This window comes from Leptopilina boulardi, unplaced genomic scaffold (genome assembly GCF_019393585.1).
Source record: "Leptopilina boulardi isolate dan_hultmark-lab unplaced genomic scaffold, ZJU_Lbou_2.1 LbouV2_408, whole genome shotgun sequence".
Taxonomy (NCBI): Eukaryota; Metazoa; Arthropoda; class Insecta; order Hymenoptera; family Figitidae; genus Leptopilina; species Leptopilina boulardi.
This window is the reverse complement of record NW_026137983.1, coordinates 1,653,311-1,665,661: the sequence shown is the minus strand read 5'-3', so window position 1 is coordinate 1,665,661 and position 12,351 is coordinate 1,653,311. Positions and strand designations below refer to the sequence as shown.

At 26.1% G+C, this 12,351-nt stretch overlaps 2 protein-coding genes across 12 annotated transcripts in view; one reads left to right on the top strand and one right to left on the bottom strand.

Annotated features, from left to right (window-relative positions):
• Positions 1-12,351, top strand: part of LOC127289355 (RNA-binding protein Musashi homolog Rbp6) — a 999,297-nt gene that overhangs the window by 478,967 nt on the left and 507,979 nt on the right. The window lies entirely within an intron of this gene.
• LOC127289362 (uncharacterized) lies at positions 1,450-3,399 on the bottom strand. The gene is made up of 4 exons (XM_051317256.1): positions 3,242-3,399; positions 2,230-2,544; positions 1,847-1,982; positions 1,450-1,631 (listed from the first exon to the last, which is right to left on the bottom strand). The coding sequence occupies exons 1-4, from the start codon at positions 3,363-3,365 to the stop codon at positions 1,508-1,510; spliced, it is 699 nt and encodes a 232-aa protein (XP_051173213.1). The 5' UTR covers positions 3,366-3,399; the 3' UTR covers positions 1,450-1,507.

Sequence of the window (12,351 nt, the reverse complement as noted above, 5' to 3'; positions counted from 1 at the left end):
GAAAAGTCGAGTACGGTGTCTAATCCTATGTTTTTTGGGTCGCTGAAACCGAAAAACATCACCAAAAATAAAGTTTTCTAGAAAGTTACCTATGATTACACAAATACGCACCTACAAAGTCTTATGGAAATTTATTTTTCTACACTTAGCGCCGTGAAAAATGATATTCCAACCCCCTCCCAGGGGTTCTAGCGGGTTAAAGGGGGTAAAGAATTTGTTTTTGGTGGTGTTTTTTGATTTCAGCGCCCCAAGAAACGTAGGATTAGACACCGAACTTGACTTTTTGTGAAATTTAAAATTTTAACCCCCTCCCAGAGGGTTGTAGGGGGTTAAGGGGGTAAAGAATTTGTTTTTGGTGGCGTTTTTCGGTTTCAGCGACCCAAAAAACGTAGGATTAGACACCGAACTTGACTTTTTTTTTAATTTGAAACTCCAACCCCCGTGAGTAGGTGCAAGGGGGTGGTTGCGGGAAAATGGGTCGGCAAAAAAATTTTTCATGGTCATATTCGGTTTCAGCGACCCCAAAAACATAGGAATATGGGGTTGTGCTTTTTGGGACCTGACTTTTTTTTTTTTTTGTGTGCCTGTGTTATTAATTAAATTTTTAAAAGTTTATTTTATTTTTAATTGAATAATTTTTTATATACATATATGTGAAAATTTATTACAAAAGAAAAAATTGGCAAATTATTTTGAAACTGTTAGTATACGCAAAAAAACATGTGCCTTTGTACGACTCATTTCCCCTCGAAAGGTCAACTGGAAAGTGCCAAAAAAAGGGATAATTCGACGACATTCAAATGATTAACGAGAATTTTTACAACTTGTGACAGAGGGATAATGTAGGTTTGAAAATGTAAGTTGGAATATCTTCGCTGGATGTAGAGAGAGAGAGAGAGAGAGAGAGAGAGAGAGAGAGAAAGTATAGCACTGCTGCTGCATAACGCATTTTGCATTCTGTCACGTACCATAATCGTAAATCACCAAGCTGGAATAATTTCGCAAAAATCGAATGGAACGCGTTACGTTTCGATTTTCTCGGTGGTAGTATAGCAAAACCAAGGAAGAATGGAAAATCTACGAAGGACAACTGAAGCGGTAAATAAACGAGCAGTGCGAGCACAAACTGGTTTTGGGGAATATGGAATTATTGATCTACGACTGTTTCTACAATTTATTGCTTCCGATAATGCATTCGGAATGCGTTTAACGGAAGAAACCGCGTCGTTCCATTCAACCGAAACTGAGACTTTGTTTAGCCGTCATACTCACAGGACAAGTTACCCATTGGGAACTAAGAAATATTGTTACAGTGACATTCCCCAAAGTTTAAGTTTACAGAGACATATATTAAGACAATTGTAACTTTTTCAGATTCAGATGCTGGGCACCCAACTGGTCTTCCCAGTTATCAAAAATTTTTGAAAAATTTTCAAAATTATTACAAAATAAACTTAATTATTTTATTTTTTGATTAAATATACGTATACATAAAAAAAAACAATTTTTAGACACGCGTACACTTTTGGGTGGTCAAAAATATATTAATTTTCTCCTTAGCTAACATCAGTCGATTAGAACACGTTTCTTTAATGCTTTTCTCAATACACTGAGCCATATTTTGACAAGTTCTGTGAAAAAAATTATTTTAATTTAAATAAAATTATTAAAAAGAACAGAACGATTTCATGTTAATCATATATATGTTTTAAACTATTTTAATAACTTTATATAATTTTTTTCTTGGTATACCAAATATAACATATTTAACAGAAAATATTAATAAAATAATAATTTTCATATTGCTCTTGTATATATACTCATAAAAATATATGGCATTACTTACGTGCATTGTTCATTTGAAGGGATTATTGGCAGTGCATGAAACAATGTGTCACCTTTATTTGGAGACCTTCCCACATTATTCATACAAAAACTGAATTCCCTATTTAAGCAGCTGTTATTAGCATCTAAAAATTTTCCTGAAAAAATTGATATTTAAATAATGTGACATATGATGCAAACCTCTACTGATGTTTCAAAATCGATTAAGTTTCTCCAAAAAAAAATTTTTTTTCATGATTTAATATAAATGTGACACTATTTACAGAAGAACATCTCAATTTTTTGAAAAATAATTTAAAAATAAAATCGAAATCGAAAAAATTGTTTCTGACTTTAGAAAATTAAATGAATAACACTGGTTTAAATACAATTGTCTACACTTACTAATTGCAATAGCACCATTTAATTTGATCGTCATTTCTTGGTAAATTGATTCCAATTCTGTTGCGTTTGGCTTTTGTTCTTCGTCAAAACAAACCAGTACTTCTTTAACTAAATCTTTAATCTTTTCTTGATTAATTGCATCTCTACCCTCTTCTAAACTTAATCGATTTTCATAAAGATCAGCTACTAAGTCATGTGCTGCTCTTAAATCTCTATTAAAATCCTTATTCTGTTGTTTGCATAATTCCTTGAAATCATTAAGGTATATTTTATTGAATGCTAGTCGTTTTTCTGCTGTTGTAAACGAAATATAGTCTGCAAATGATACGAGTAATTATTATTAATTTTTATTATAATAAATATTAAAAGAATATTATTTAATAAAGTATAAGATGAAATATAATTTTTTTTCGACTGGTGCTTATCCTATTTTGTTAAAATTTTCAATTGACAGAATTTTATTTCTTTGAGTCGAATATTATTATTTAACAGACATTCCATTTATAATAGAATTTTTATTTGACAGAAATTTTATTTGTTCATATAAATATCTGATAAAAAAAATGTGTACGCAAATTTAAATTTATAATTTATAAATATTATAAATTATAATTTATTTATAATTTCGTCGATAACTTTTGATTGGAGCAGTTTTAAAATTTGCGTACAAATTTTACTGACAGATATTTATTCGGAAAAATGAAAGTTTTTTAAAATAAAAATTTGGCGTTTTAAAAATTCTGACAAATGTAAATCAGAAAAGAATTAAAATTCGGTTAAAAAACAAATTCTTTAAAATTTTGAAAACTTATTTTTAGATATTTAAAACAATGTTTTGTAATGAAATTCGTACTACAAAAAGTTGCAAAAAAAAATTCATTTATTTGAACGTTCAAAATTTTTGGCTCATAAAAATAAAATGTAATTAAAGAAACATTTTTTTTAAACAAAATATTAAAAAAATAAAGTCTGCTACCTTATATAATTTAAATATATATATATATATACTTACCACAAACGACAACAACTAACAGAACTGCTTTCAAATAGTTATTCATGTTTTTAAAAAGCAATATCGACGAACTTGTAATAGTTAGAAGTAATAAAACTTCCAAAAAATTACTCCTTTTATACATTGATATTCACAGATAAGACTGTTGATTTCTTCGGTCACCTTCAAAATTTACTGACACGTATGTTTTTTTAATTTATGTTAAAAATCAAATGTTACATGAATATATTTAAGAGTCGAATAGAATTTGTACAACTTATCTGCATTTGTCTATTTTAATTTTCTTATAAAAAGTCAAATATTTTGTCAAATTTGTCATTAATATATATATTTAAGATTCAAGGAAATGTAAATCTTTATTTTAGAGCATATATATGTATTATCTTATCATTATTAAATATAATTTTGTGTATTTTTTAAAACGTAATTTTAAAAAACTTTCAAAACTTTATTTTTAAAATAAAAAAAATATTGTTAATACCCAAATGGGTCGAAATTAAAAAATAAGGGTCATTATTGAGAAAAAAGGGGTTAAACTTTTTTTTATTGCTAAAAAATTTTTTTGCATTAAAGAGTATGTACATGGAAAATCCTTCTAAAAATCCTATTTCAAAATTAAAAACCCTTAATGTTTTATTGCAGTTATACGAATATGAAAATAACAGTGTCACTTAAAACTTCAAAAAAATGATTACCCATCATAATTTCTACAAGTTTTTTTTTTAAATGAGTTAATATTTTTAGAAATTTTTTACTTTTAAATAAAATAATTAACTAGTGACGAAGTAAATTATATTTTAATATTGCAAATAACCTATTAATTTAATAAATAACAACTTTAAAAATAAATTATCTAGTTTAATGTTAAAATAATTTATAAAGGGAAATAAATTTTTTTAATTTAATTTAATAAATAAAAATTAAGAAAATTAATCTTATTGCAAGAATTAAAAATAATAATTGCATGAGATTTAAAATTAGGATATTCTTTACCAGCCTAAATTTAAAAATTGATAAATTTTTTAAATTAAATTAACTATTTTTTAATTTTTTAATTAAATTAATTTAAATTTTCATTTTTTGAAAAATTCTTTAACTCACAAAAAATGCCCTATACATTTTTTTAGTGAACCCTTGCGTGAGAAGAAAAATTCTATTTCTGAGGTTATATCTTCAAAATTTTTTTAATTCAATTTTTTTCCCATTTTAGACAATGTCTAATAGAAACTTTTAATCCTATGGAAAAGATAATAAATATAAATGCAATAAATATTTAATTATTAATATAAAAAAGAAAAGTAAATAGTTTATTATTATTGGATAAAGTTGAATTATTTTCTTGATTTTTTGTAAGGATAAAAGTTGGAAATAAAAGTGTTAATATAATAATATTAATAATTATCATTGCCTCGAATTGCCTTTTTATAACTTTTGAGATTTGAAGTGTTACACTTGAAAAATTTGTCAGCCTTTTAGATACTTCTTTTAATTGCTTCATTTCTTCATCGTGTCAAATCCTTATGAATTTGATACATTCTTGATTCTAAAAAAAAATTGTTAAATTATAAAATAAAGCAAATATGAGAAAAAAAATACACAGAAAAACAATTGTACCAAGCTAAATCTATCAAAATGATACCATTTTTTAAGTCACCCGATAGCTAGAAAATTTTTTAAAGTGAATGTAGCTTTGAATCGCTACGTAGCGAAATCTTCGTAGCGCTGTCGCTGACTAGGTTTTTTCTGTACACTGCAATATAATACTTTACGAAAAGTTTTATATTTTATTTGTTGATAGTAAAGTTACAAAGCTAACAAGATTTATGAATTAATTTTATGCCTAGGGAGTTGATTTTAAGGAGTTAATTTAATTATTAACTCCCTTTTTGAGTTGATTTTTAACTCGAGAACTTTAACTCCCAACTCCCAGTAACGTTAACTCCTTAATTTTTTTACAGTGTAATAATTTTAGGTTCAATTTAAAAAAAAAATAGATTACATTTTCTTTCTCTGATGACATATGTCAACTTATTGTTTCATCATCTTCAATTGTCACTTGTTCTAATATTAAACTAAGTTAATTAAAATTAAACAAAAAAAGTAGAAATGCAATAAATTTCATGGGATATTTCCCAGGTGGGCTGTGATTAGGTTGACTGTTTCAAATCTTCCGCACGGGAAACGATTTGTAAGAATATGAAAATAAAAATCGTTTACTTTCTTCTCACCACTACTTCATATAGCGTAATGTGCGCATAACGCAGTTTCGACTTTTATTTGTGAGACGCGGTCCATTTACATAGCGCATTACCAGTTTAAAAAAAAAAAAATTTCGTGTCTGTCTTACCGTAGCAAACTTAGCGTGAGAGCAAACTAACTTTTTCTTAGATAAACCAGCGGAACTGAAAGTCCAACTCTTTTCTGAAAAGTTTTTATACACCATATACACACAAGATGACTCTCCACTGTAAATAGAATCATAGATAAGTGGATCTGAATTTTGAAATTATAACATAAAAAATCTTTAATCCTTTCTGCGATAATTAAATGTCACTGCATAAAGTAACTACTAATGGAAAATATATTAATTAGTTTTTAATAGTAATAATTAAATTTTTTATTCTCTAATTACTATTATATATTTTAACTTTTTTGTATAATTTTATAACAAAATAATTTTTCTATTAATCATAGATTAGTGTAAATTTTTAAAAAATGTTTTAAATTCTAGAAATTTTCAGCACAAAAAAAATTTAAATAAAGTAATAATGAAAATAATTTTTTTTTATCATTTATATCTATTTAAACACCTTACGGATCGATGTCGACATCTAGCGGTCGAGTAGGCGAACTTCATTCCTGAGCTTGCAAGCTTCTTGTAAATTATGTATTTACTCTCATAAATTTTTAAAATCATAATAATATTCAAAATGTTTTCTATAAATTTTTAAGTAGGATATTTTTCCCTCTTCTTTATTTTATTTAATACAATATAATAATTATTATAATTATTATTATATTATTATAATTATTATTATAATTATAATTAATAATAATTATTATTTTTATAATTTATTTTTATAAATGAAAACTTTTATCTTTATGACAGTGCCTTGTAGTAAATTTCTAAAATCAATATGAACTGCTGAGAATGAAATCTCCACTGTACTTACATCTTGCAATCAATTTATTTTCATAAATTTTCTGAAACTATAAAAATTTCTGTTTGATGCTCGTAAAATATATCACTTTCTGGCACACAATCAACTATATAATAATAATAATAATAATAATAATAAATGGTGCAATCTATTATACGCCGTTAAAAAAAGTATGAGTCAATGAATAAATATTTTTTATTAGAATATTTTGCAATTTGAAATAATAAATATATTTTTGTTTCTGAGAAATTATTATATATAGAGTTTTGATGCCAGGAATGTAAAAAAACGGAAGTGTTAATGATAACACCTTTCACGTCTGTTTTTTGCCAAATCGACTGCAATAAATTATATGAATTTCTTTCTATATAGATTAAAATTAATTCTTATGAAATATATTGACTAAGAAAATATAACATTAAAAAGAAATATCTACAGTGAAAAAAAATGTATTTGATCAAAATAATCGATTACATGGAATATTATCAAATATAAATATTTACTTGAGTCAAATAATTTTTATTTGAGTATAAATTAAATTTTATTTTTTTAAATATAGATATTATTGATTTAAATTTAGTTTATTTGTTTCAAATAATTATTTATAATAGTCAACTAATCGACTATTTGAAACAAATAAATTTTATTTAGTGTATAGGTTGTTTTTTTTACAACGAAGAAGAGAAAAAAAAATCATAATAAATACAAAAGAAAATTTTTTGAAACTACTCGAATTATAATTATATAATGTTATCCTTGCAAAAAAAGCCACTTTCCATTATCATCGATCCAGAAATTGAAGTGATAATATGGCTTAAAAGTTAAAACATCCCTTTTACCTTGACTTTTGCCAGTATGCTATAAATATCTTCTAATCTTAGCGTTAAGGACGATAACATTTATCTAACTTATATCCGCGCCTTAATGTTCTATTAACGATGTTAAACTTTTCGATATCGTATGAAAATTTAAACAAATTTTTGCATTTATCTAAAGACGATAGAATATTTTATAGTAAGATTGAAAAATTTAACAAATCTGACTGCTACATGGAGAAAAAAAGTTAACTATATTGCAGCTAATAGTGATCTATTTTAGCTAATTTTAATAGATAGCTATTATATAAACAGCAATTTTATTAGCTATTTTTGCTAACTTATTATATTAATCAAAATCTTTTTTTAGATTAATTTTGGAAATATTTTATACTCCTTGTCGAATTTATTGTCGTAGTCCTCAATATCCTATTTTTTGAGCAGTTCCAATCTATACTAAGAATTTAAAAAACATTAATTAATATATTTACCGAATAAATAAATAAAGGAAAATACGTGTTACTTAGAAATTGTACATCTTTTTTATTAATGTCAAAATAGTTGCATTTTATGTGTAACGTTTTAGAAATTTTTTTTTTTAATTTTGTTTCATATTTAAAATTTGAATATCGTCGAAATTGAAAGTATGATTTTTATTAGTCATGATGTATTTCTTCAATTTCTAAGTGCAAGAAGGAAAAAAAATGATATTGAGAAAGCAAGGTGGATCACACAATGGTTTAGCTATATCTATAGGAGGTAAGGTGTCCGTATTCGTGAGAATCGAAGGGTGCCAAATGGATCTCTTAGTATCTTGAAACCGGAAATGAACGAAATGGCCGCTAAGCGAAAGGGGTTTTCCTCTCCGATAGAGTAGCACTATATCTTTAATGATCTGTCAAAGAATTAATTTATGTGAGATTTCATTATTTATTTTTCCTCTACTAAAAAATGTTGAAAACCTCAATATATTAAACGATTTTAAAAGTTTAGTAGTATTAAAATATTTTCTGAACTCTATGAACAAAATAACTGAGAAATGTATTTTGAAAAAATAACTATAATTCTTTCGAGTTTTTGAAGTGAAAAGGAAGACAAAGGGATTATATACGGCTACGCAATATTTAGTCCTTAGTCATCTCATACCCAACCTGGTGTTCTCTTCCCTCTTAGCTCGACCACCGCTCAAGGCTGATCCATATGGAACGCGAATGAATATTCAACCCTCTAGGATACTACACTACCCCTCCTATTTTCCTATCGACCAAACGCCCCCTACCTCTCTTATTCACCGTTCTCTTCTCGTCTAAGCACTAGTCTACCTAACCCTGCATAAATGCAAAATCTTAAAAGCACTGATAGGGCAACCAACATTTTCCTCAAAAAAAAAGAGAGTAGTATTCTAATGTTTTAATTACCTTTAATATTTTGTTATGTCATATTTATTAAAAATTTAAATTATTATTAATTTTGCCTAATCTGAACTTACAATTATACCCTATTCTAATTCCTCAATTTAACTTAGTTAAATTAACTATAAGTTAGGGAGAGGTTTATTAAATGAATGAATTGAAAAACAATATGTAAATTATTTATTAAAGGTGTTAAGTGTTACAAGAAAGACAATCAAACAAATTCTTATGTTTTATAACGTTTGGTATGGTTACATTAATATATGTAAATTGAGGAATCTCCAATTAGCACCTGATGCAGTGAAGATTCAATCTTCTTGGTCGTTAAGATTTTTATTACCGCACGTAACCACTGAGAACTATGATAATTTTGGAAACTGTATCTAACATTCGCTATGACGAACTCCGTGTGTATAATTTGGGACTGCCTTCGTAGTGAAAGGTTTCCCTTTATATATTAATATTTTCCAATGTATTTCTCGCGGCGGTACCAGCTCACCTCTATGGGTTATATTCAAATTCTGTACCTCACAGACACGAAAAGTGTTTATTGCTTTTTTCTAAATATTGCTGACTCCGTATGTTGATTTCCTTCTTTTCATAACACAAAATGTCAAGAACATTACATTATTAAGAAATATTATAATTTTATATATTGATCATTTTTAATATTAATTACATGATTATTTATTTATATGTTTATAACAATTGTTTTTCAAGTTTTAGTTTTAATAATTATTTATTTATAAACATATTTGTTTATTTATAAATAATTATCTATTTATAAATATATTTGTTTATGTATTGGGGAATAGTGTCAGGGTTGGACACAGTTTTGGTTTTTTGTTTATAAATATTTTGTTTAGATAAATTCAGTCAATTGTGGTATATGGGTGGAAAGATCTACAAAAGAGGAACACTTTTGCTGTGGACCGTAAATTGATTGGTCCAAAATTAAAAAAGTTATAAACATTTAAAAAAAAAAAAATCTAGTCATGGTTGGACTTTTCAGTCAGGGTTGGACACTTTTTGAAAATCGAAACGCATTATTGGTAAAAACGTAAAATAACATTTGTAATGTTTTTTATTCTTATTTTTTCATGTTTATCTTTACTTATTGTTTACAAATTGTAAAGCTTCATGGGTTTAAAAAAGGAATGAACTCAAATTACAAAAAATAACGCTTTATTCTTCCAAATAAGTCAATGAAATGATGAACAAAATTTATACAATTTAAGTATTATTTTTCTAATATCTTTGGCACAATTTTGCACTGAAATATCAATAAAATAAAATTTATTTGTATATTTATTTATAAATTGTGTCAAATTCATAATTAATATGGGTGTCCAACTCTAACTGTATAAAGTGTCCAACCCTAACTAGAAGCATCATTTTCGAATTGTGCTAACCATAACCAGACATGTGTCGCGATTCGATTTTTCACTTTTTTTCTTCTTAAATTATGTACCCCACAATACATTCAATAAGCTTACCTTGCCGAATTCTTGCTTTTTTTACACATTTTTTAGGTTTATTCACAAGTCAAACAAAACTTTTTTTGTCTCTTCGATTGCACCGAAGTCACAGGAGACGCTACTTTTGATTCTCCAAAAATGTAATGCCACAAAAAGTTAGGTTACACTACTAGAAGATTCGTCACGTACGCACACAGGTGGCGCTAGTGTTCTAATTTAAAAAAGCCAAGTGTCCAACCCTGACACTATTCCCCCATTTAAAACTAATTATTTATTTACAAATACATTTATTTATTTATTAAAATTAATTATTAATAATAATAATTATTTATTTATAACTAAAATGTTACGGTGACGTGACAATTTACAATCTTACGCCTCGGAAACAAATATTTTAAGTTCTGATTTATAACTTTGCTTCATCTATAAATGGAAATAAAAAGCGGAAATTAATAATTTTACATTTTTCAAGTGATTAAATAAAATCCGTACTTTATCTAATTTCTGATAAATAATCTAACAAAGAAGATTCCAAACAATGGAATAATTAAGAGAAACCTTTGATTTGTGTGTACAACGAGAATCGTGTATTTTACTTTGCTAAGTAAATAATTGTATTGAAGTCGTATCAACGAACGCGTTAATGAATGTGCCTCGTTGAGATTTGCATCAGCTTACTATTCCGCGCGATCCTTTAGTGTCATTTGTCGTGTATTTGCAAGTGCTTTTAGCTACGACGCTTTCTCTCTGCAAATTTTCTTTAAAATGTTCCACATTGCATTTTCCATTTTATTCGTCTTTCTCGTTCTTATTTTTTTTTCCTCTCTATATTTTTAATTATAATAATAATGTTTATTTCAAAAAGTCGAATGTAAAATCGAAAGTGGGATAAAAAAAAAAATGATAACACAATAATTATACATTCCTTGTATATGTATATACAATAATGAAAAGCTCAAATACGAGTAAACTCATTTCAATCTATTTCGTTTTAATCTTCCTGATTTGATTATATTATTGTCGAGAATAATTTGAATTTGAATTTAAAACGATTTACGTTCAAGTTTGTGTAAAACGCTACGGACACATAATTCACAGTTGACATCACTGATAATAATCGCACTGTTAATCCAATTGCATTTGAAACACTCACTAGGGATTATTCGTAAATTTATTCCTATAACGTTTCAGGTCGTAACTATAGTTCAATTCATGGAATTTATTACAATTCCCCCCTCGTTTATATTCTATAATATCTATTTATTTTTTTAAAATGCATATCAGGTTTTAACAATTTTGTTCATACATATATATATATATATATAGGTTTATACTTTTCTCTTCCAAAAGCATTTATTTGAAAAAAAAATTCAAGTGCAAATAATATTTCTTTTTTCAAACATATATTGCAGAGAATATTCTTCGATTTATCTAAAATCATATTTTAAGAAAGACCTCATGTGGTAGTAACTTCATACAAATGTGTTTTCCTTATACCATGTATATATACGAAAACTTTTGGAAGCCACATTTCTTTTGTAAATTCGTTTCTGATCGCTAGCGGAAAACTACCAAAAGCAAATTACTTTCTATCTCTTGAAAATATATAGGATCAAACTTTTCGAATTAATTTTCAATAAAAATTCGACTAAGTAAATCAAAAATTTCTTGAAATATTACGTTTTAAACTTAAACTATATACTAAAAAAGGAGAAAAATTTCTAAAGTGTTAATCGCGATTGTAAACAAGTTTTTTTATATTAGTTTATAATTTTTTTTTATTCTTACACAAATTTTTTATTTTACCTTCTTCATTACACAGTGATTGAAACGAGAATTTTTTGTTTTAACAAACTTGGTACATATCAGATAGACCTAATTCCAATACGTTTAATTTAATGGCGTTAACCGTTTTTCAAAGTTCTTTTCAAAATATTCACATTTTTCTTTTTTTTTTGGTTCATTATAAAAAACAATTTTTTCCTAAACAAAGATTATCAGATACGTGCAAAAAGTTAGCAACGCTATATTTCATTTTTTCGAAAAAAAAAATTTTTTTTTGTGACAATTTGTGCTAATTTTGTATTAATTTGTGCTGAAAATTTTTTTTTAAATAAATAATAATTAGGACTCAAATTTCAAAAAAAGCATTTATAAAATAAAAAAAAAATGCTACTCATACAGTAATTATAAATAAATGAATATGAAAGACCAAAACAAAAAGAAACAATTATATAATGAAAT

Excerpts from the sequence above, each read along its gene's own strand:
- LOC127289362 (XM_051317256.1), bottom strand. The coding sequence starts at position 3,365 with ATGTATAAAAGGAGTAATTTTTTGGAAGTTTTATTACTTCTAACTATT. Across the intron at positions 2,545-3,241 it reads GTTAGTTGTTGTCGTTTGTG|ACTATATTTCGTTTACAACA; the intron begins GTAAGTATATAT and ends TATCATTTGCAG. Across the intron at positions 1,983-2,229 it reads AAATGGTGCTATTGCAATTA|GAAAATTTTTAGATGCTAAT; the intron begins GTAAGTGTAGAC and ends CAATTTTTTCAG.